Source organism: Lepidothrix coronata, unplaced genomic scaffold (assembly GCF_001604755.1).
Source record: "Lepidothrix coronata isolate B3197 unplaced genomic scaffold, Lepidothrix_coronata-1.0 Scaffold3, whole genome shotgun sequence".
In the NCBI taxonomy this organism is placed as follows: domain Eukaryota; kingdom Metazoa; phylum Chordata; class Aves; order Passeriformes; family Pipridae; genus Lepidothrix; species Lepidothrix coronata.
This window is the reverse complement of record NW_016690183.1, coordinates 9,588,873-9,613,960: the sequence shown is the minus strand read 5'-3', so window position 1 is coordinate 9,613,960 and position 25,088 is coordinate 9,588,873. Positions and strand designations below refer to the sequence as shown.

The 25,088-nt window shown below is 37.8% G+C and overlaps 1 protein-coding gene across 2 annotated transcripts in view; it reads right to left on the bottom strand.

Annotated features, from left to right (window-relative positions):
* CNTNAP2 (contactin associated protein-like 2) overlaps positions 1-25,088 on the bottom strand; it is a 1,033,702-nt gene that overhangs the window by 72,199 nt on the left and 936,415 nt on the right. For both annotated transcript variants that reach the window (XM_017822277.1, XM_017822284.1), the window contains 4 exons: positions 22,082-22,300; positions 19,287-19,523; positions 6,987-7,232; positions 5,507-5,640 (listed from right to left, as the gene is read on the bottom strand). In XM_017822277.1, coding sequence (XP_017677766.1) covers positions 5,507-5,640; positions 6,987-7,232; positions 19,287-19,523; positions 22,082-22,300 — 836 coding nt within the window. The remainder of the gene's footprint in view (positions 1-5,506; positions 5,641-6,986; positions 7,233-19,286; positions 19,524-22,081; positions 22,301-25,088) is intronic.

Genomic DNA, 25,088 nt, shown 5'->3' with positions numbered 1-25,088 from the left:
TGCTAATGCATTAAACATGCAGATCTAATGCATGTTTCTGCTCTAGAAAGTGGTCTGAGCTTGTCTTTCCCTTACATGAGTATTTTGAGTAATACATTGCTGCTACAGGATGGCAATACATAGTGGAAAGATGTATCTCCAGGGATTTTAAATAATTCATTTCAGCAGGAAGAGCTTTACTATTAATAGAACAAATGATTTTTTTTTTCTTTAAAGAAAAACCTGCTTGGAAATTCATTAATTATACTTTTAATATAATTAAATTACCTCGTTACGAGAAAAAAAGCAGAAGGTTACTGTTGCATTGATATTAACTATGGTTTCCATGTTTTACCTGTGGTTAAGGTCCTGGATATTTAAAACATGTTTTATTCATGACAGCTGCTGTGGAATTTGTAAATACTGTCTGACTGCTTCCTTCCAAATCATGAATGGAACTTGCCCATTCCCTACCAGTGAAATGTTGGTTAAACCAGTCTTCAAATTAATCAGGTGTCTAGACAATTTATAGCACTGTCCAAAGAATGATGAGGCAGCAGGTTTCCCAGAAAATGAAGGAAATAAATAAAGATGGTATTTCTACATAATTTTGGCATAACAACCATTACCAAGGGTAAATGTTTTCAGAATGTGACTAAAGGGGGAGTTTTCAGGGAAGAGTTAAAAAATCGTTTTATGGCTCAAAAACTATAGACATCTGATGGTATACTAAAATAGTTCAATTTATTTAGCTTCTTGCAGACAAGATGAAAAGATATTTTAGTCAGCATCTCTAACAAAGTGTGAAGGGGAGTGACACCTGACACTAAACACTTCTTTCATCTATCAAGCATAGACACAGAGTTAAATGTTGAAGTCTGCAGAATTCAAACTGTAAATTAGGTGTAAATTATTTAAAGGAAAGGCACTTAAGCACTGACTTAAGTGCCACTGGAACCCGTGGCCAAAGGATATGGTAAATTTTGTATCATTTGAAGTCTTTAAAGCTAGATAAAATGTGTTATACTGCTATGATTACTTTTTGGGTTGGCTGCAGAAAATAATTCGGTGATTTTTTATGGTCTCAGTTAAGCAAGAGCTCAAACAGTGCTCATATTCTGTTGGGGCTTCAAAATATAGGAATCATGATCATCATGGCTAGGCGAACGAAGATTAATCTTCGAGGAATCATGATAGTTAGGCATGATTCTACAGCACCAATAATGATAGGAGATGAAATTATAGCATCACTGAAGTCCATAAGAAAGTCCCCACTCCCTTTAATAAGACCAGCATTTAATCTACAATTATAAAAATCTTTGGTATGTTCATTGCATTTAAGATGGGGATTATATGCAGACTGCTTTGCTCCACTTCACTCATTTTATTTTCTAGCTATTATGTTTACCATTTTATTTTCTACTTCAGATTAGTTTTGAATTAACTTTGTATGATTTACATTTTTAAAGCATCTAGGAGTTTGCAATTGTTACCTCTTTTCAAGTTGTGCAAAGTTCAAAATGGAAATGAGAGAAAGGACTGTTTATTCTGTTTATTCTTGATTTCCATTGGGTGAGGGTCAAATATTTCACTGATCATTTTTCACAAAGATGGGTTTCTGCTGCTTGCCTCCGTTGAAGCTGGAAAATGGAGATCTGTACAAATACATTTTCTAGATTATTCTCAACCTTATGAACGGCTGAGTTCAGGTCAAGATTTCCATAAAGCCTCATAATTCAGCTCACTTTGAGTAGAGTCAGCAAGGAACATTCTTGTGTGTAGCTTCTTTGCCACAGTTGGACATATTGTCCAAGCCTGAAAGAGAGAACTGTCAGCTGTCCTTCTGTGTGGTCTTATGAGCAGATATGCAATGGCTACTGACAGTTGTCCTGAAAGTATATGGATGGGTTTGGGACACCAGAGTCCCGAAGAGATCACTCAGATATAATCCTTCTTACTTAGGAAAAAAGAAGGCATTATAAACTGTGATTCATAACCCATTAATAGAAATTACTTTAAAGCAGGGATGGAGAACTGGAGACCTGTTGAGAATGTGAAAGTGCGGAAGCTGAGAGGCCCAGTCTCTCTGTTGACTATGAGCTTTATTCCACCGAAAATTAAAGGACATTGTATATGGGTTTTTTGGGGGGGTAGGGGAGTTGTGGTTTTTTGTTTGTTTGTTTGTTTGTTTTGTAACAGGCTGATCTAGCTGTGTGCAACAGAACAGAAAACTCTCTGATCCAGATTCCACTCTGATTTTACTTTGGGGACGTGCACAGAAGCAGAAGGTATGAACCTTGCACTAGGGATGCAATTATCACATTTCTTTAAGGTACAATTTAAAGCCCGCTGGAGTCAATGGAAGACCTTTCAATTACTTCAGTGGGCTTTGGATCAGAACTTCTGCTAGGGAGCCTTTGTCCTTGGCTTTCTTAAAAGAAGATTTTACTGATGTGTGAATAGTGTTAATCACCCATGAATACTTGCTAAAGAGTGATCTGGTTTTTATGATATGGAAAATACCCTGCTGAAGCATGAAACCTTTTAATGAAGTCAAACAAAGTAAAACTTGCCCTCCATAACCTAAAGCTCAGCCCCTGAAATGTAATTTACTGGAATAATGCATTCCCCATCTGTCAGTCTGGGCTTTTTCTTGCCACAGGTGAGCTAATGCAGCCTTGGAGGTGTGCCATAGTTACTAGTATCTGGTATTTTACTAGAGGCGAGGGATAGGAATTGTTAATAGCAAATACTGATTTTGTCCACCTCATGGAAACGACAGAAAATAAGCATATCTTTGTCCCTGAATTTACACAATGTGGTTTTCCTGACACCTAAATCAGATGTATATCCTTAATCTTATCATAATATCATCATAAATGAGAACTTGTTATTTAACGTAGAACTAATTATTGATTTGTCTATAGTCAGTGAATGTATAAAATTGAAATATAAAAGCCATTTGACAGAGTTTTTGCTATTATCTTTAGTCCTGACTGTCATGGGATGTAATGATAATAAAAACCATTCACAGTAAATTTTCTTGTACTTGTTCGTGATCTTATGGACATACAATATTGTGGATATGTTGATTTCAAAGCCCAAGTCAAATTATGATTTTATCTAAGTAATCACTGGTCTCCTGTCTGCCAGCATCAGATGAGGTCTCATAGAGTTCATTAATGAGTCTTTTTCTGTATTCATACATAAATGAAACTCCTGAGAATCATGATACAACTCTGGTTCACACAGTTCATATGATAGCAATTTATTGCCTGTCTTCAGATTTTTTAAATCTCTCTGGCACTACAGGGTTATTACAGTAAGTTAGAAAGACAGGTATTCTAAGTATGAACTCATTGTTAAGATCTCAGAAATACTGAGTGCTCTTGAATTGAAGCTTTGATGAGAAATAAATCCTCCTTGTGACACTTTTATGCCATGTAGAGATGTGGAAGTGTGAGCAACAGCACCTGGCAAGCAAGCTGTCTTCTTTAAAAACAAGCAAACCAGCTGCTCATCAGGTTGGAGAAGGATTTAGCAAGAAATAAAAGTCTGCTCAAATGTTTCTTGCTCAGATCCGTAAGCGAAAACTCATATTTTATGATTTGTCCTCTGGATACTGAGAAAAACTCTATTTATATCTTTTGTATTTTTAGACACCATGAAGAGTTTCTATCTAAAAACAGGTCTCATTTTCAAGTGAACAATCTACTTGACAGATCCATTTCTGTTCACATAAATTCTCTCCTTTAAAGAATGTAACCTGATAAGTAACAAAATCAACTTATGAAGAATAAACAAAATTTGACAGAAATTTTCTCTTTCAGGACACAGTAGTGGTAGGATTTCTGGATTTGCTTTGTATGGGTCGCTTCTTCCCCTATTCTTGCATGTGCATCACACAGATCATCTCATTTAATAAGCCTCAAATGTATCTGCTTTCTGTTTACATAAATAAGCTGTGTTTTATGCACACTAAATAGATTAAAAAATTTTTACCTCAGCACAGCAAGACTAACCAAAATGTTTCTGACTCTTCAAAGCCCTAGATAGATAATAGTCTCACAAAACACTGGGAAAAAAAATTGTTGGGAACCAAATGTAGGTGAATTGATACAAGGCTGGCACATGTAACTGTATACATATTTTCTAACTGGACAAGGTACCTCATCTGATCCCTTCAAAAAATAATTTATTTAGTTTTACAGCTGCCTAAATCAGCCAGCTATGACTCCATAGGAAACATACCATACTTCCTGGAAATAGAAACATTTAACACCAGAGGGGAACTTAATTGTAGGTCTTCTTTAGCTTCCATTTAGCTGTGAAATAAAAACATGCAATAGCATGCAAGAGAGATACATATATCAATATATACCTCTCCCAACCTCAAAAAACCTGAAGTGAGTTTGGATGTATCACCTACATTTTTTTTAGGTTATTCGACATTTTGTGAATAATTTTGTGACAATTCTATTTCAATGCATTCAGTGTTATTCTGAATAATGAGAGCCTCAGTCAAATAACACTGTAATAAACTGAAAAGTTTCCTTTTCATACCTTAAAACAATAACTGTCGGATTTATTTTAATCTCTAGGTAGATAATACTGTGATGGCTACTCTTCTTCAACTTTTGGCTTGGCTCCCAAGGAGACTTCCCCTTTTTATATTTAATTTGTTATTGGTTTTGGTTTGCTTCTTATGAGTAACAAATCCGTATTAATCTATCCCATCCACCTGACTCTCCTGACAACAAAACTGCTTGCAATCTCCATATTTGCGGATGTGACAAGCAGGGAATGAAAACAGAGTTCTGTAATGACTGCATAGAATAAGCTGCCTGGAAACATTGATTGCTTCTTGCAGAGCTCCCCTCAGTTATTTATTTAGTATTATACCATCTCAAAGATTTGTAAACTGAGATATGGAGAGATGAAGTTTCTACCTGTGGTGTACCAAAACCTAAATAAGCAAGAGCTATGTGTCTTCAATAATACTCTCTGTCCCAGACTCCTGTCACACAAACACTTAAGCATCTGCTCATCTTTGCAGAACAGCTCTTGCAATTTCACTGGACTGCAGGGTGAATTTAAATTTAAAGACAGTTTCATTTGCAGACTCAGGACTTATGGAATGATATTTAGTTGCATCAGGCTCCACTGCCATTTAAGATGCTGTAGGATATCCCTCCTGGCTTCCAGCTGCTGCTCCAGGTACAGGTTTGTCCTAAGTCCCATGTTATGTATCAGCCCAGATGTTTCTGCTGCCCTTCAGCATCTACAGTGACACCTGTATTAGCCCAGCTGTCATCACACTAAAATGAGGAATTCAGAACAACATGACGATGCAACAGAGGGAAAGAATAGTTTTTGTTAACTCCTAGGAGTGTGATCTGCAAGTAGAATCCCATCTACTGTACTTTTTATTTTCTAAATTGCACTGGTCTTTTCAGAGTAATGGAGACCACCAAGAGACAAAATGCTACGAATTACAAGTAATGGAACCAAACAACCTGCAACTTACCTGCAGTACGATGTCCCGTCCATTCCGTGTGATGTTGACAGTGTGGGGCTGTCCATTAGCCATGTTTCTGTGGTCAATGTCAATGTTATATGGCTCTTTGGTGCCTCCGAGGCTGTACCGAATCTGCAGATTCCCTAGTGAAAGAAAAATGTGAAAAGCACCCTCAGGTATTTTGATCTTTATTCAGCAGTTATTTTCCCCTCTTTATTTTCACACAGAGTTGTTATCATTTCACACTTAATTGCTCTCTTAGCTGATCTCTGCAGTGAGAGAAGAGCTGGTGTTTGAGATTATAAAGTTACTGGGCTGGAACTGCCTCTAGTTTATAACCCAGAAGTGTGACAATGACCAGCACCTCCAAACCAAAGTGTTTGTAAACTCTCCAGACTGCAAACCAAACAAATCAGAGCTATGCCTTGAAAAATATGGACAATTGGTACAAAATTGAGCTCATCGAGCAGTACTTTATTGTTGAGATTATACTTGCTGCAGTAAAATTCTTTGAAATTATAAAAAGCATAACATTTTCTAAAGAATAAACCATTGACATGCATTGAATAAAGGCAAAATTACAACAAATTAACACTGACACATAATCTACACAAGGGACTATCTTGCTCTGTCATTTAATTCTTTTTGATGGGTGACTGTCTGGACTTTTATGGAAATTTAATAATATATGGTGAAATGAAAATGTCACGTTATATTGTTAGAAAAATATAGTCAAAAGCGATTAATTGATATTCATGACATACTGCCAGACAGATTTTTCTTTTCTAAACAAGAGTGAAGCGTCTGCTCTTCATAACACATTTTAATATTTGATTAAAAGGAAGAATGTTTGAAAAGGGAAGGGCAGATCCCATTATAGATGAAAAATGGAAATATTCTGGCCCAAAAGAGCAGCCCTAGACCTTTATAACTATAGTTAAGTTGTCTGATGTTGGATTTTTCTCATGCACCTTCTTTCTTCCCCATGAAAGGAAAAATATGAGTGGCATGTGGAATACTCATATTATCCCATAAAAGAGAACAGTAGTAAAATCACACTAATTATGATTTTCATGGGGCTCTAAGGCACTATCTGGAATTGAAGTATATTCAGTTTATATACAGTTTTAATACTGTAGCAGCAAATGGTCCATATCTAACCCTCAACAATCACCAAAACATTTAGGACATTATATGCTATGCTACATCCATATTTCAGCCACCTCAGTGAGTATCCAGATTTTCAGAAGGACAGTACATGACCCTTTTCATTGACCACTAGTGATATTGCCATGAGTTCAGCCATTCGGGTGCCTACTTGTTCCCATCATAATGCTGGTCTGTGGCAAAATCCAGTAAAAGTAGGATACAGGTTCAGATTTCTAAGTGCTTTATTTTTTCATGACAAGGGTGAAGAGAAGTTGTTCAGAGATTCAGCTGAATGTCAGCTTAGTATTATCAACTGTGAGAGCCTGGAGCAGTTGCTTACCAGCTGGCTTCACAAGCACAGCCATGAAGTCTTGGGTATAGGAGCTGATGTACAATAAGACACAAGGGGACTTGGTGGTACTGAAGCTGAAGCTGAGCTCTTCTTTATTCAAGTTGAGGTCAGGTGCTGTGATCTCAGGATCTGTAGAACTCAAAAGTGTTCGGCTAACTAAATCCTTCATGCTAGTTCCTGGGGAGTGGAAGTTGTAACGAAGCCACATTCCTTCTTCAAAAAATGCTCCAACATCTTGAAAAGAACAGAAAAAGGAAGAGGAAAAAAAAAGAGAGAAATTAAATGTGTTGACACCTTTTGGATGAAACATATTACTACTGACTTGATCAGTACTAATCTGTGCGTGCTTCTACTGCTGCATTATTTAATCACTCTACCAACATTTAGGTGAATAGGGTCACTATTTCCTTGTGAGAGTGAAAAAAACAATCTCCATTTTACTGGTGGGTACCTGGATTCACAGAGCAAAGGAAAAATTTCCTTTGGAGTACACAGATTCTCCATGCCTACATCTCATATCAATACTACAGACAAGTAGAATTATGCTTTAAATTTATTCTCATTAAAATCTTGCAGTAGATAATGCTCCAAAAAAGGAGACACAAGGAAGAGTGATTTAAGGGGCACATAAGCAAACAACTGCTGAGGAAAAGGAAAACCAGCAGTACTGATGAGCAAATTTGAGTGGATTTGGAATGATCTCACAAAGGAATGATGACAATTCCAACACTTGAAAGATTTGAAATAGGATTGGACACAATAGTAGAAAGTTATTCACCACGAGCACAATCCTTCATGAGAACTGCATAATCAGGAAGCCCTTATGGGAGATAAAATTAACTAGGGAGCTTGACTCAGTGGGGAACAAGGCAAGAGACACCTGATCTGTAGATGCCAAGAGGTGCTACCCAGGCAAAGTTTTCAAACCAATATGAGACAAGATGTGATGTTTCAACACTCTAGACAGAAAATAAAACTACTTTTGGCAGAATTAATACTTTCAGCTGAAAAAGCATTGATATTGCTTTTCAGCAATGCAGTCCTACCTATTTCTTAACATTAAAAGCATAATTCAAGGTTAATGTTCTTACAGTGGTGGCTGATTTTGACAGCCTCCTATGAAAATTACTGCTTAGTGCTTTAGCATTGGTAGTGTATAACCTACTATATTGGGGATTGCTTGGCTGACTTCCTATGGTAGTAATTCATCTACTGACATCATAGTCCTGGACTGGCTTTGCTGTCTGGGACAACAACATTAAAGGAAATTTTAAAATTATATGTGAACTTGATTAAGAAGGTGTGTTCATGAACATTTTATAAGAGATTAAATAATGATGAATAAGTATTATAATCATAATATGTAAGTACTGTATTCAAAGGGGTTATAAGATACGCTTAAAGACACAAACAATGTTTAAAAAGGTCTTCCATTGTTTACTACCTTCCTACAGGATGCAATTTGCCACAGATTGGTACAAAATTGTCCATCTAAAAAGAAATTTATTTTTATTCCATTTTAGCATTTTGAATCTTCACACAGTTCTAAGCAAAAGCTTTATCTAAAAGTATATGAAAGAAGATGTTCATTTTCCAAGCTCTGCAGTGACACAGAACAAGTTAGGAAAGAGCCTGCAGAATTTATTCAGGGGTTGAGCAGAGAAAAGGTAAGAAGATAGGTAAAAGTATAATGGACTTCACTGATGATTTTTTCAAGAATTTTGCTAAATCTAGTGCTAGAGAAGCTTTCGGTTTTCCTGTTACCACATAAAAATTCTCCAAAATATCATAGTCACTGTCACCATATGGATGTACGAAACATGGAGTCAAGTTGTGGTCCCAAAGTGCTATAAATAATTCAATCATTCTGATAGATTTATAACCTCAATTTTATAGGAGAAAACTTAAATCACTCTGGAAAAGTTAACAACTTTATTTAACAACTATATTTTACAGTAGACTCAATTTAAGTACTCCAAGATTAAAAGCAAAGAGTCTTATCCTGAAAAAAAGTTCCCTGAAATGTGATGCCCTCTGCCATTTAACAGTGGCATTGAAGGTAAGCACGCAAAAATCTAAAGCAGTATACACTGTAGTTCCAGATATGTGAAAAACTCACTTAAAAATATCCCTGGGATCAGTAATTTATTCTTCTTTAACCTCTGCTTCTAGTTCATGCAAGTTGTTTCTCAGGCAGATGCTGTATCACTCATATGGCCGCGGCACTGGCAGAGCTGCTGGCCATTGCCAGCTCCTGGCTGTTTGACACTACCACTGCTGGGGGGGGACCACAGCCCCTAGGGAGGCACACTGATACAAAATTATGTTTGCCTCCAGCCTGTTTACTGTTTGTCATGCTTTTTATTTTAGGAGCAATCTTTGTGATTGCCCGGCACTATGCTTGCACGGGGCCTCCTGCTCTGGGAATACTGGGACCTTCAGTCCTGACCTCAGCACTGCTCTGGGGCTGAACTGGAAACTGGGCAGTGCTTTTTTCCAGAGCTCTAAATGTTATAAATTGCTACTTTAAATGTTCATTACTACAAAAAAAGCTTTAAGTAAATAGTGCTCTCTGAAATTGTATTCAGAATATTCTGTGATTCTGTGAGTCGAATTCTATGATCCTTCCAACTCAGAATATTCTATTCTATGACTTTTTTTTCTAAAGGGTTTCACGACAGAGCAAAAATGTTCTGTTATGTTTAACTTGATTTGTGCTGAGAAAATAGTTTTCATTGTAGTTGTATTATTACAGGCATACAGGGTATTGTAATGAGCCATGAAATTCTCCTCACATGCACACCACCTCTTTCAAAAGGAAGGATAAGAGGAAGGTTCAGTTTTTCTGTGTGAGTGTATTGGGCCCTAAACAGGAAGATGTTGAATCCCCTCAAGTTCCAGCTCATCAAAGAGGTTGATGCATGTGATTATGCTCTTTACTGAAAGAAGCTGAAGTCCTTGCAGCAGTGCTCCAAAGTACTCAGGAGCTCACAGGAGCAGGCTGTTTAAACCGTTAGGAAATACTAAAAATAGTTAAAAGATAATTTTCTCTATGTTGACTGAAGTTATATGATGACTTGGGAATGCGGAGGGCTGACCAATGAAGCAACTACCCACTTGGAGGTCACAAGTGTATCATCTTCTTGAAGCTCTGCTAGATGGAGCATCAAAGTCCTCAATCCAGAAAACCATTCAAGCTGCATGATTAAAGAGGGTCAAATGCAGCACAAACCCTGCTGCTGAAATGTGGGGGAGGTTTCCATGAACAACTCTAGTTTTCTTTTGTAATATTTCAAATGCTATGGGACATCAGGCATAAGGTGTAGTGAAGGGTTGTTCTGCAAACTTCCCTTTCAAGGCAGAGGCCTTAGGGAAATGAATGTGGTGGTAACAGATCAGTTTTCTTCAGAAAGTAGTACCTATTTCTACACCAATATTCAGTGGAGTCATCCTCTCTTGACAGACTTGGCAAATATAAAAACTTTGGGCTTGCTCTGTAGAGGAACCCAGAACAGGAATTGTGGATCATTAGAAACAATTTTATGAAGCACAGTGCATATCCCCAGAATGAACTCATGTGTCTTACAAAACTGTCCAACTTCAATTTGAAAAAGGATGAAGTGAAAACTGATCCAAATCTTCCACATAAAATGTACATATACTCAGAATTCACGAACTTATTCTGAAGGTTATGATGCTTTGGTCATCTCCCCAGTCTCCCTCTCCCCACACAGCTACTTTTATTTTTGTACTCTCTCATTCTATCTGGTATCAGGAATATTGAAGGACTGGAGTAAAAAGCCAAATAGCAACATTTCTCTCACAAAACTTGCACAGTCTCATGACATTTCTGGGCCAGTGCTGTAGACCTAAGAAAATATAAGTAGGAACTTAATTCTACTTTGCTGCTGGTTTAACATCAGTGAAATGTCAGTGTTGCTTCTCCTCTTCTAAGGTAGTTATAATGATTCTGTTAGCCATACAGTCAGACACTCGTCTTCTTTCTCCATTACCTTTTTCTCATCAGTGAAAAGCATTGTCAGCATGGCACATGTGGGGCTGAACACAACTCAAGCAAAATTTTCTACCTGGGAGCACCTAAATAAGAGATATAGAACTCACCAGGCTTTACAGGTATTGAATTTGCTCTGTGTTGATATTTGGAACAGGAATGCTAAAAGGGATTGTCATGAATCAAGTACCAGACATTACTCTTAATAAATAAAGAAGCAGCAGATCTGTGGAGCGATCAGAAAAAAAAAAAAAAAAGTGCCACCTCCCAAAAAAGAGCCCAGTTTGAACACAGGAGCTTTTAAAGAGTGGCAGCATAAGAAGTGGAATCTCCCTTCTGCAGTAGGACAGCTGTCATTGACTCCCAACTGCCATCTCTTATTTTTCCATGTAAACTGGACGTGACTGCTGTCACCTTTTAGCTTGGGACCAAGGAGAAAGTAATGCTGGTTACTTCTATGGTATTACTGTGTTTGGCTTTTTTTGAGGCTGAGTCTTCAAAGCAACCTTATTAATGAGTGTAACAGTATATCCTGCCTTACAGAAGCTGGAGACAAAATCCTGACAACTATGAAAACTGGTAAGGACATGAGAACTGGCAGCAGAAAAAGGTTCTCTCTTCTTTGTTTCACAAAGCTGACTGAAATGACTTCTTACAGTTGTAAGCTGTCCTATCTGGAGGCCCTAAATGCCTTCTTGGCCCTGCTCAGATTTGGTAAATTAAAACTATTACTCTGTGATGTTGCTTGCTAGTCTTCATTGGTATGGCTTCCCTGCATGATGTTCTGTAGGTAAAAAGCAGCTTTTTCAAAATCCTAAGCAAGGACAGTCATTGGAGAAGTTTCTAACACTCGATGCTTGTACAGAGATTGTTTAGACAAGGTAGACAGCTGAATAAATCCTCTTTCTTGATGCATAATTTCCATTCTTTTTTGATTTCTCATATAGTTATGAATATTGAATATATATTAACCAGAGCTTGCTTGTTCATCTTGCGGCTAAAAGTGTGCTAGAAAGCACCTAAAATTGCTGCTACTTCCAGACTGTGGTCACAAAGATTAAGAATTGTTCACTGAGATACATCCTGGCCATAGGGCATCAGTAAAGGGTCAGAATCTCAAAGCTGGGAGAGAATTTGAGTGCTCTGAAGGTGACAGTGCTTGCCATGTACCCCGTTAGCTCATCCAGTGTTTTATTCTATCTACATAGTATTTAGTTTGTGAAGCCAAGAATTGGGATTTAAATGTATAGTTCTACATCCTCAAGTCTCATATTCTGGCTGACATTACTCTTATAATTTGTGATGCATGTTTGAACTTTCCATGTCTGGACTAAAATACAAAAATACAGCAATTGCTTGTTGACATTAATAGAATACAAACCTAGTGAGGATTTATTTCTTCTATATGAATACATCAGTACTCACTATAAAAAAAGCTTTCTTGAACAAATGTCTATCAGAATTGGGGGATAAGTAGAATAATGTGCACTGGTGAAACTATGGACCTGATCATAAATCCATGTAAAGTTTCCCGCTACCTTTGGTAGAACAGGATAAGTGCCACTAAAGATGGGATTAAGCCACCCGATTCATTACACCTTCAAGCCTCCCTAGACAATGCCAACAGGTAGATTCTGCCAGGAAGCAGTTTAATACATCCAAGCAAGGCTGAGCTCTGAACCTTCTTTTGCAATAGATCTGTAAAGCAGGCGTCTTTTATTCTGCCTGCTATACCTGAACAAAAGTGTGCAGGTATAGGCCAAGGAAAGCCTAAAAATGTCAGGAAAGTTGCAGCTGCATTTCACTCTGCTCCTGATTTGAAAGTACTATAAATCTTTCTATACATACAGCCATTTGAACTGATGTCTGGCATAGCGGACTCAGAGTAAGGGAATGGCAACTGGTGCCATGTATTGTCTGCCGAATCTAAATGAAAAAACAGCTCAATTTCTAGTGGAAATATCTGTAATGGTTTAGGAAAAAAAAATCAAATAAAATGGGATGGATGAAGAAAAATGTAATGTCAAATATACAACAGACCAGGTTTCAAGATTTTCTACCAGGGAGTCTATGGAGGCGCTCTTTAGGTAGCCTCAGAGAAAAACTTTCATCTTTGCAAGAGCCATTTGAGAAATATTAGAGACTGTCATTTGATAATTGAACTGTATTCAGAGTAACAGCAGTGACAGGTGAGATCTGGCTTCAGTTCCTTCCTGTACCACTCACTTTAAATATGAGCAAATCCTTTGCTTTTTTCATCATCTGGTTCACCTTGTGCATTATGATAATAAAAACATCTCACATCACAGAGCTATTGTAAGGATAAATACCCTATCATCTTGAGAGGTGCCAAAACTACTTCAATAGCATAGAGGTGCATAAATATTGCACATGGGTGTCTAGTGTGAGAACCTCAAAACTCTCAGTTGCCTTTGTACATGCATGCAGCACCCAGCAATTTTGCTGAAGCTGCTCTACCTATCTTTCATAAAATATCTTCATCCTGTGAACAATGACACCATAGCAGGCCTATTATAGTTAGCTGACAAAGAAATTAAAAGTTTATCACATTTTTTGAGCCAGGACTTAGTATTTTTTTTTAAACTTATTACTCTGATTTATTTGCTTTCTGCATATAAAATAAGGAGTTCCTGCATTTTAGAAGTAGTTTGTTATGGATAGTAAGTACTACGGGGAAGGTTTGTTTTTCTTTAAAAATAAAAAAGATTTTTTTTTTCCCCAGTGAAAGAATTCTTGCACTGACGTGCAATTTTCAAACCACTAGAGCACAACCGTGCATGTTTAATAAGGCGGTATTGACAGGACAGAAGAATGGAATAGCTTTACGGAGTATATTTATTTTTTTAGAGTATATATCTAGTCAATAGAGGATAAAACCCAAGTCTTGAAGTATGACCTACATGTAAAAAAGCCTTTTAAGTCTGCAGCATTCAGACTTACCATATTAGAAGCCTAAAATTAACAACCCCAGGAAAATTTCTCATGTAACTTTCAGCTAACAGATCACAATCATGCTGCATATAGTAGAGTTTTTTGTATGTGGGAGGGAATGTTGCCTTGATTTTCTGGGTTCTGTGATTATGAACTATGAAAGCTAAGAAGTTAGTTACCTTAAACCACTCTAACAATCACCACCCCCCCAATTGCTTTCAGCCAAAAAAATGCAATGTTTTTGCAACCAGCAAAATAAATGGAATTGAATGGGAATAACCAGGGCAGAATTTGGAGGTGATCAAGTGTCACTCTGAGTTGGTGGAAGGGTGCAGAGCTGCTGCCTCTCACCTCCCCCTCCCATGTCATGGATGCACTCAGCCTAGTAAAAAGCTGGTTTTTCTCACTGAGACGTAGAAGGAAGCAAGAAAGGAAGAAAATCTGACTGTGACAATACTATTTGTAAGTGCTTTCAGGGTTCATGCAAATACAAAAACAAACATGAAGGAGCTTAGTTCAGGCATTGGCATAAGGACTGCAAGAATTCACACTGTGAATCTGAGCTTTAGTCCAAAGAAGGAAAACAAAAAAGAGTATACACTCTTCTCATCTCCTTAGTGCTTGTTGATGCAAATTGAGTAACTGCACAGAAACTGGGAAGCTTTGAATTTGCCCTTTCCAGCACACCTGAAGGCACATGAGTCATAGCACCAGCTATTTAATTTTTTTTTTTTTTTGGCCACACTATTTTGGTGGTTTGCAATTTCTTCTCCTACTGTTGTTCCACCGCATTTCAATACCAAAGGAGGTATTGCTTTCTCCCTGGGGTATGTCCCACATCAGAATGCTGCCACATGCCCTGCATTTGACCTTTGCTTTTATTGTTGTTAAAGGGAGGAAAGAGTTGGCTTTTTAAAGGAACAAAAATTAATTGTTTTCTCAGAAATGCTTTTATGATGATAGGACAGCTGTGGGAGAAACAAAAAAGAGAATTTATGTTTAAGCAAAGGACAGGGAAAGGTCAGAAAGCAATCTGCAGGACTGCAGAAACACTGCAGCTATTCCTCAGAGCAATTTCTTTGAGCAATGAAAGAAGTAAAGCCAATTGAATATGCCTCAAATACAAAACAAAAATAAAGTTAAAATAGATGTCAGACTGCATTTCTGCTCTTCTTTTTGTCCTTGTAAAAAAATAGTGTAATTTCCAGGCCACTACAACATCAATCATGTTGTGATGTGCTGCTAATAAGGCTGAAGACAATGCAACTTCTTGTCAGTCATCAATCAGTGGCTCTAAGGATAGATTTCATCAGCAAAAGAATCCACAACATGTGAAACCTGCTTTTATTGTGATGTGTGTTAATTACTCATGAGACATTATAAGGTGATTCCCTTATGCTAATGATGGTTTTTTCCTTTAATTTTCCCTATCACTTGTGCTAACAGTTTCAGTATGTAACCAAACCCAAAAAGTTTACCATGGGCAAGTGATTTGAATTTCAACATAAAACTTTTGGATAACAAAAGTTTCCTCTGGGAAATTAAAACCAATGGAAAGAGAAGTCTGTGTTATACTGAAAGGTGTTATATTGTGCCACCTTTCACTCTAAGAGTTGCATATTTTTCGGGTAATATCTCATATTGGCTTGAATGTGATGACTTAAAATGTCAGGCACTGCTGATTATCAAATCAACAGATCTCCTTGGCTTGGAAGATTTACTCAGAGGAGTAAAGTTATGAAACCTAGTCCTAGTTTATCCTGCAAAGCACTAACCTTGTTATTTCTTGGTAGCTATGAATGTGAATTCCCAGTTAAGATAACAAAGGGAAATATTCTTGCTTGCCTCATATTTGACTCACCCAGCATAATAGCAACTGTCCTAGTTAGAGCAGCTGGCACCAGTTCATCACTGTGTGGGTGTAACCCAAACTGTGTATTCTACACCCTCTATATAATTTCCCCAGAACTGTTAACAATAGACCATTTGCAGCAGCTGCCCAGAGCACACCTGACCCCTCAGGCTATAAGCTGGGTGTTAAGAAGCCTGTGAGATAGGAGGATGTTCCTATCCTCACACCAATGACTCAGGTGTGATAACTCCCCTCTGGGGAGTCATTAACACCTCCATATCCAGCCTGAGGGGTGATGTCTGCTAATGGGGCACCAAGGATTCCAAAAATATCTCACGACTCACAATCACCCACTGTGGAACTCTCTGCCCTAGGGGAGGTACTGGGCACTCCCACTCAAACCTGAGTGTATATAATCTTGGGGTCTTGGGACTTCTGGGCCCCCACTCGCCAGATCCAGAGGAGGACCAGAACCTCGACTGGACTGTGACCACCACTCGACCGGACTGAGACCAGCACTCTCACCAGCAGGTTTTCCTTTCCTTTTACTTTGGACTCAGGGGAATCACGTGGGGCTCAGCACAGGGGCCATGAACACCATTATGTTCGTGCCCCAGGGTGCTGGTTTCTACATCTGGGTTTTGTGGGTTAAAACCAATTGTTTGTCCATAAAATTGTATTTATTGTATTATTGTTATTAAATTGTGACTCTGAATTATAATCTCTTTTGAGTTGGGTTCATTTCTCCTGCCGGTTTACCTTTAAACCAGCACAGCAACAAATAGCATACGGTGGTGCAGATTAGAAAACCACAAGTGACAAAGCAGTATTCAAATATACCCTTACTATAAAGAACGAAAAATGTTGAAAACAGATAATATAGTATTTGAAAACATGTTCACAGACATTTCAGTGCTTTTGCAGAAGGGAAAGTGTCAAAGTATTAATAAAAAAAGGAACTGAAATAGGCATATTACGATCTTTTCATCCAAATCAATTAAAATATAATTAAAGTAACATTTTTATTTTGCAGGAAAACACAAACGCAGTCTATTTTGTGTAATTTATCCTCTAGCTTTTTCCCCAGTGCCCTGTTGTTCTTTCTACAGAGAAGCCTTGTGAAGTCACCCACACTAAATCATACTTGGGAATATTCTAAATGAGTATATCAGTTTTCAGCACTAACAGATAGGAAACTGGTAATTTGCATTTTGTACATAAGACCTTAAGGATTTAGAAAGCTATTTTTAGTCTGGAATAGGTTTGATATTTTAAGCAGAGATCTGATGTCATGTTTAAATGACACAACACTGTATGGTAGAGACATCCCTGTGCTCTCATGAGTACCTTTGAATGACTCAGTGCTGCCCAGCAGCAGTAGCTTACAGCAAGTTTTGCTGCGTGTCCAAAGTATCACTGTCAGAGCTTGGGGCCTTTGGCTGCACTGCGAGAAGGAGATAAGGAGAATAGTATGATATAACATAATATTACTTCTGTTGCTATGACAGTGCTCACAGACCAGCCAAAACCAGGGTTTGTCTGTGCTAGGTGCTCAACTATTCCCCTAGTGGTACATTTTTATTCTGCTAGCTCCACATCCAGGAAAAATAAAACACTTCAACTTAGAGCTAGTTTTGGCAGAAGTTTGGGGTTTAACTATCCATAAGAGAAACAGAAAACATACAAATAAAAGTTAGTGTGATGAGTGTTGGCAACACACAAAACACTAAAAAGTGAATTCAGTGATTATGGCATAGCAGTAATTCTCCTTTTTTTTTTTTTTTTTTTTTTTTTAAGTCAACATATGCGATCTGTAAGAGGCTGACCCAGTTCCAACCTGAATCGGTCTCCTCTACCATAGCTGCATTAGTGAACAGAAATACTAAATATGCATTACCATTATTCATGATAAACCATTTGCTAAATTAGTCAAAATCACAGTATTCACATTCTCAGGAATTGCTGTATGTACAGTTCTGAATGTAATGGACATGTTTTATAATTGGTTTTTGAAGTAACACAGCATCATGAAAACCTGATGAAATTCCTGCATGGAAGCACAGTGGAAGCCATTACGTAGAAAAGCAGCTGCTTCCCTTCTGCTGCACTAAAAATACATCATATTTATTGGAATTTATAAAAGAAATGCTAGAGATTCATCAGAGTATCTGGTGATGTGAAAACAATCCCTTAGCTTTTGGAAGAGGGTGATCCAATCTGTGAGCAACACCAGCAATAGACAAAGCTTTGCTATGATAAAGAAGAAGGTGGATATACATGGATATAAATGAAGGTGGTTGATGTGTGTCAGGAGAAAACACAGTCCATAACACAGCATCAGGCAAAAAGATTGCCTATTTCTGTCATAAACTTGGTTTCCTCTAAGTGTGGCTCAAAGGGAGCAGGGTATGGATATTTATAAAATAATTCTCAGATTTTGACTTGGAAAAAAAAAAGATATATTAAGAAAGAGTTGGGAACCAGAACATCAGATGACAGGCTCTGTCCCCTACTGCTAAGTCAGCTTCATGACGAAACTTCAGTATCTGGTGACAAAGCCTGCCTGCAGGATTCCTGGTACAGAGGGGAACATAAAACCAGAAGATCAGTTTCTGAGGCTATAGATTTCTTTAACATCATGGATACTGATGAGAAGAGCCTTCAATTTTTAGTTGAAACTCTAAGAAAGCTTTTAAAATAACTAGGAAAAGCAACAGATTTGATGGTCAGAACAAGAAAAAAAAGTGGAAATAAATTAATACTTTAATTCTCACTTTTTTATTGTTGTATCCCTCTTTCCTTTTCTCCTTGTCTTTCTTTCTCATGCAGACCTGTGTGTCCATAGTAAATTGGTCTCTTACAATAATTGATTTTGAAAATTAAGAACATAATTTAGGCATTTCCAAAGGACTGACACAGATGTGGGAGGTCTGTGCCTTCCCTTACCCTAGTAAATTCAATCTCTAACTCAATTTGAGCTACTAAAAGACTTGCTCTGGTTATGAATGGATACAATTTTTAAGCCAAATGCTGGCCTCCCAGTACTTAAGATATTGAACCCAAACCTCATACCTACATATCTTCAAATACATTTCTGAATGACTTTCTGAGCTTTCGTTTAAATCCACGTGTTTTCTAAAGAAGTAACTATGACATTGTGCTAGTTGGAATTTATTGTTCAACAGCTCGAGGCTGTGGAATACGGTCTGCCAGATTTGCTGTTACTATAGTCATTCCTGATGCATTTTGTTGTGTTATTTGATTTAAAGAGGTAACATATAATCCTAATGAGAGATGTGTTTTTAAATAGTCACATTTAAATCCTGGGTGTATAATTTGACTTGTTAGCAAGAAGTATTCAACAAGATTTACTTGTTTAATTAATAAAAACTGAAGCATCAATTCTATGGTGTTTTTTTTTTCTTACGCAGATAGTTCTCTCATACTCTGCCTCCTGCACTAAAGCATTTACCTTTTATGCAAAATGGTCCATCGTAGGCAGTTTTGGAGCAGTCACAGGAGTAGCCGTTGTATTTCTCGACACATTTACCGCCATTTGCGCAGTACATCCCATAGCTCGTGCAGTGGCCAGAGCAGCCAGGCTTCACCCCTGGAGTGACTTTTGCTCTCTCTTCCAGGTCCAGTGTCACCCCGTTCATCCTTAATGAACGAATGCAGCCTAGGAATCCTCGCTGGCCTCCTGCAGCACCTGAGAGGGAGTGTAAAACTCTGAGACAACACTGAATGGATTTTATTGTTGCTTTACATGAAATATCCTGCTAAGCTTGTGACAACAGCTGGAAATGGTAACTTCTTTAAGAGGGCAAGGAATTATCCTAATGACAGTACAATCAATGAAACCTAACCTTTTGATGCCATCCCATAAATAAGCATAACTAGCAGATTTTTTTAGCAATAAGTGTTTGCTTTACACTGAATAGACATTTGCGATTCTGGCCCTACACTGCAAGATTTCACTTAATTTCAAGATTTTTAGAGATAATGGTGGAAGAAAAGGGCTTGGCTGGATTGCTAAGGTATAGCCTTTCTCTCCATATAATTAGTGATGACCGATGCTAATAATAATGCCGTAATATGCTTTGCAGTGTTACATTTTTCAAAGCCACGATGGGCAAAGAAGAAACACATTCGAATCCCCACTCTCAGTTACCATAGGAAAAACAGATGTTAATTTTCAAGCAACGTCAGGTACACTGGTTAGTTGTCTGAACATGGAGTAAAGAATGTAACACTCAAAAGCTACACTTGAAAGTCTGAGTGGAGATAATTTTTCATAGCAGTTAATAAGAACTGTTCTTTTTTATCCCTAGTAAGCACTTGCTGAAAAATATGATTTCAGCTAGGAAAGTCATATCTGAGGCTGGATTAGAAACAACAACGAAAAAAAGGAAATTAAAAAATGCAAGTAAATAACAGTGAGTGGCTGGCATCCTTTCTGCTCGTCTCTCCTCCCTTTGATTACTGCAGTGCCTCAGGTGCCAAAAAGTCCCTGAGGAGATCTGAATACTCATCATCACAGAGCACAGAGGCTGATATTTATCTGAGTAGGAAAGAGGACTAAATATGAACCACAGACAGCCACCTCAAATCAAGTGCTTGTAATTGGATGACTTGGACTGGAGGAGGCAAGGCTTGGTCTCTGCTGAGTGCACAAGGCAGATGGAATTCTGGTGTGATTCTATCCTATGCAAACTCATATACACTGCAGTGATGAAAAACCTTCTTTCCCCTCTTGATGACTGTCCTAGCCCCTAGGACACAAAGTCATCATACCTAAGACTCTCTTGCTGGCCCAAAGAACAGATTATTCTACAGATTTATTTTACAGAAAGCAGAACAGGAGGCACTGAAACAATTCTTGTTTGATATTACTCTCCAGGGCCTGATGTTCAGGTGTTCATTTTGGGCACTCCCAACTCAAATCCACTCTAGGTTGGTCTCTGGGTAAGGTTTAAATCTGTTCTCTGAGAGGTGTGCTCCAATCACCAAGTTATATGGAATAGATATTATTCAGAAAGAAAAAAAAAATCTGTTGCAGATTTTGACCTTCATGTTTTGGCAATATAGGTACTATATATTTCAAGACATTGCTGGTGTTACAGTCAATTCAAAACTAACAAATAAAATCATCATTATTAGCAATTCTCAAAGAACTCAGACTGGGAAAAAAACCCCATCTCTTCCTGCTTTCGGCAAAAGGTTTGGTATTTCTTTTAAAAGGTTAAGGCTCTCTCTTTTAAACAAGCTTCATCTTTCAGCTTATTTTGAAACTACCTTTTATTGACATCATAGCAGTAAAGGAGAATCTGAGCTTGTAAATAACACCTGCACATCTGGTGACACATTACACACAGTTTGCAGTGACACTGGGCTGATTACTAAGGCAATGAAGGCTTTAAACATAATTTTAATTCTTTTGTTTTGTTGAATGCTGACTAGCATGGGGAAAAAAAATAAGAGATTTTTTTTTTCCCCTTCCCTCTTCTCCTGTTACAGGTATCTAGAGAGGTATGAAAGTGCTTCTTTACTCAACATTTCATGGAGTTCTGATTCCAGCTAATGACACTTGGCATGTCGGCGCTTCGCAGCCCCAAGGCTAACAGTCAGAGAAATACAAGTGCTGCTGCAATAATCTGCCCAAAATGTAGTGGAAACCAGTAGCTCCAGAAAGCAGCTGGACTAACTTGTTTCCAGGGAATGCATTTGTGTAACACTGTGTAGTGCTTTCCTACATTGAATGGGCAAACAGTCCATGGGACTAAAGGGAAAACACCGCAGTGAGAGCCATGAACACAAAAGGATGAACAATGATCAAATCTAAAGAGGCTGGCAGTGCTGCTGAGGCTAGGATGGGCACTGCAGGCACATGCAGTCCTGGCAAGGCTCTGCAGAAGTTCTCACTTTCCTAGTGAATAAGTTTGCATGTCTGGTAGAGGCACTTGGCAAAAAAATAAGTTTGGCACTATGGCCTGCTGGAGGTACTTTCAGCCAGGAGCTGCAACTGGAGAAAGACAAAACTGTCAAATTTCCAACACACAATATCATTCTCTTAGTTAATCTTTGTATTTATGGACATGCTTGTCTTTTCTTCCCCAACCCCCTGCCCCAGCTTCCCTTCCCACTGCTGTCATGCAAGTGCTTGAGGAGCACAGCTTCCCACATTAAACCAACTGCTGCTGGCCAGACTCAAGGCAAAGAATGTCCATCATGTGAGAGCAAAGCCTGGCTACCCACTCTGCATCTTACCAACATAGAGCTGGCTGTACAATTCCAGTCGCGTGTGTCCTTCTGTTGGTGCTTTCCGCACCTCCAGGGGTAACTGGTCTACCTGCAGGCTGGCTTGTTTGACATTCCTCTCAGCATTGACCCGATGCCACTGGTCATCATTGAGCTGGCTGGGAGATCTAACGACAATTTCCACCGGCCCATTTCCGACATCGAATGAAAAGGAAACCTCTGTAGCAGCTGAAATATCAAGGAAAAAGTGTTTACAATTTGTTTACAACCTTACATTGTAAACACATTCACTTATACTGCCTAAAGAGTAAGGAGTCATATTGAGTAGAAATATGTATTGTAAAGTCCTCTTTCTGAATTTATAAGCACATTCAGTTCCTTCTAATTTGAGGAGTTAGACTTTTAGAAGAAAACATCAAAAGGCCCTAAACAATAATCTTTGATCTCCACATCTTTCGAGTTTCCGATTTTTTTTTTTTTAGGGAACAAGAATTTTGATTAAAAATGGCACAGAAGTCTAAATTTTTTTTTTATTTTGAGACGTAATTCATTTTTACAATGAACTAATAATGCTGTGGTTATGACCTATGTGAGTTTTTATCTCTGAAAAGGAAATGGATCCCTACTAGGCCCTACAGCACTCTGTTTATAGTGGATGATTCAAATCAAGTTTAGAAACTTTGCAAATGTCCCTTAGGCCCTATTAAACACTCCTTTAGGTCATCCTTAGCAAATATATACTTGATACTTATTATTAAATGGTGAATGTGATTAATAATATATAAAATATTTTGGAATCAAGAAATATAATTTTGACTTTCCTACTTATATTTACTTTGTATAACTTGGGGCTGAAAATTATGCTCTGATGGTAAAACATCAGATGAAAGGGTTAACGGACAATGGATTATCCATGATATCATTCACAAAGGAAGATACTAGACAGAAGTAAAAAACAACACAGAATTCCGTTTAATTTGTTTTTCTTACATATAAAATAAAAAAGTCAGAGCTCCCTTTTAATTCCTCTGAAAAATCTCAGGTGCCCAATTATGGTCTCAGTGTCCAGTACAGCTGTGGTTTCTTGTTTGGTTGAATTAATAAAATACTATTGTAAAAATCTTACTCAGTTAAGCCATTAAATTGCGATAGAAGCATCACTCCATGGACATTACTACTAATAATACTGATAAATAGTGGGAAATATTTTTGTACATGGCCTAATAGATTTTCATAGGGTTATGTCAGACTTAATTGACAGCATTTTTATGAAATTGAAAGGATAGGAATAAACTTTTTACAGAGAATGTTCTTTCAAACTACATTTATTATATAATTGTTTTTTTTTCAAAATTGGCTACTTCTAAAAGAAAAAAAATAAAAGCTGTTGTACTTTCTGTTCTCTGATGAATAAAATAATTTAATTTCTTGAATGAACTGCCTTTCATAAGCCATGAATTTAGTCTGTTTGGCCTTTTGCACTTAACAAGGCACAAAATTTTTATGAGCCATTGCTTGCTGTTAAAGAAATAAAGATGTTTCATTTTAATGATGTTTTGTAACTTCAGCAGTTCTGCCAATAAACTCAGGCAAATTAGGAATTAGAGTAAAACCTATCCAGTACTTAAATTGTATATTGTGTTCAAGTCTGTTTTCAAGGGAGTGTGTATAATTCTCCTTTACTTTTTGCTTTGAAGAACTGCTTCAGATCTCTTCTCTGTCAGGCTTAAATTGCTTCCCAAAACCTGTATGTCTACAAGACTGTAAAATGAGAAACCTTTAACAGACTTTTGCTCTTATTCTGAGGCAGATGATGACATTGTTAACATTGCTTGTGGGTAACTTGACTGTTACTGCACCCAGGATTTTTGAAAACCTCTAGAAGAATGCTTCTTTGTTTGCAAACTCTTGGTCTTCTGGATGGAAGTATCTCTATTTTTTTAAAGGAAGGTTGTTCTTCTTTTAAAAGGGAAAGTGTAGAGAACTGGCAAATAAAGATGTTTCAAGCAGAAGTTCTGTGCTTGCTTAGTCTAACTTTATGCATGGCTTTAAGCTGAAATTTGTATCACAGCCTAAAAGACAAACAATTAAATTTGTACTTATTGGAGTACATTATTCACTTTGAAATGAGTACCATTTGAATAAATTAATATTATATTTTTATACTTAATCTTATAGTTAGGGAAGGAAAATAATTTCAAAAAAATCTGTTCATGAAAGGTCATTTTCAGTGCATGTACCTTACTGATGTGCTGAAAGTTAGAGAAGATAATACAGCATCTATGGACTGTCCTGATCCTTCCACAACCAACCTAAAAACATGATTCTCATACCAAAAGGTAGGAAATTTATTTGCTAGATTGATGGACTGAAAAAACATGAAACATGTCAATGAAAAGAACTTTAGAGATGGGCAGAGTGTATCAGGGGTTAATTATGCTGATACTTTTGGGCTGTGTTTGGCCCCGCCACCTGTGAAAGTTTTGCTCCTTCCATGCCAAGCTATGGGAAAACAAGCACTGATAAACAGGAAAGTTGTCCTTGAAGAGAGCTTCTTGTATAAACTGTTTTAATTGGTGTTCTGTGATTGGCTAATTGTCCTCCAAGGTCGCTTGAAGGAGAAATTTAGGACGAGGAGGATGAAGTAGCACCCTCAGACTCAATTAAGAAAGACCTCCAAAACATACTGCACGTGCGTGAGGGGATTTCCGAAGTTCTCACTCGTGTGCAGAAGAGATGCACTTACATAACTGGGAGGTGGGACTGAGGGCCTCTGGCTGGGAGGTGCTGGCCACACCTGGGAGGTTGTGGTCATTGAGTTAATTGTATAAAAGCAGATAGTGCTTTTTTGGCAGGGGCTAGCTTTACTTCAAGGACAACGTTGCCTTTTGGCAGGGACGCCTGCCAGTTTGTGAACTTACTGACTCTCCAAGTATGCAGCTTCTGCTATGGGTAATTATAGGCATGCTAGGTTGGTAAGACAACTTTATGGGCAACAGCTGGGTAACTGGAGAGG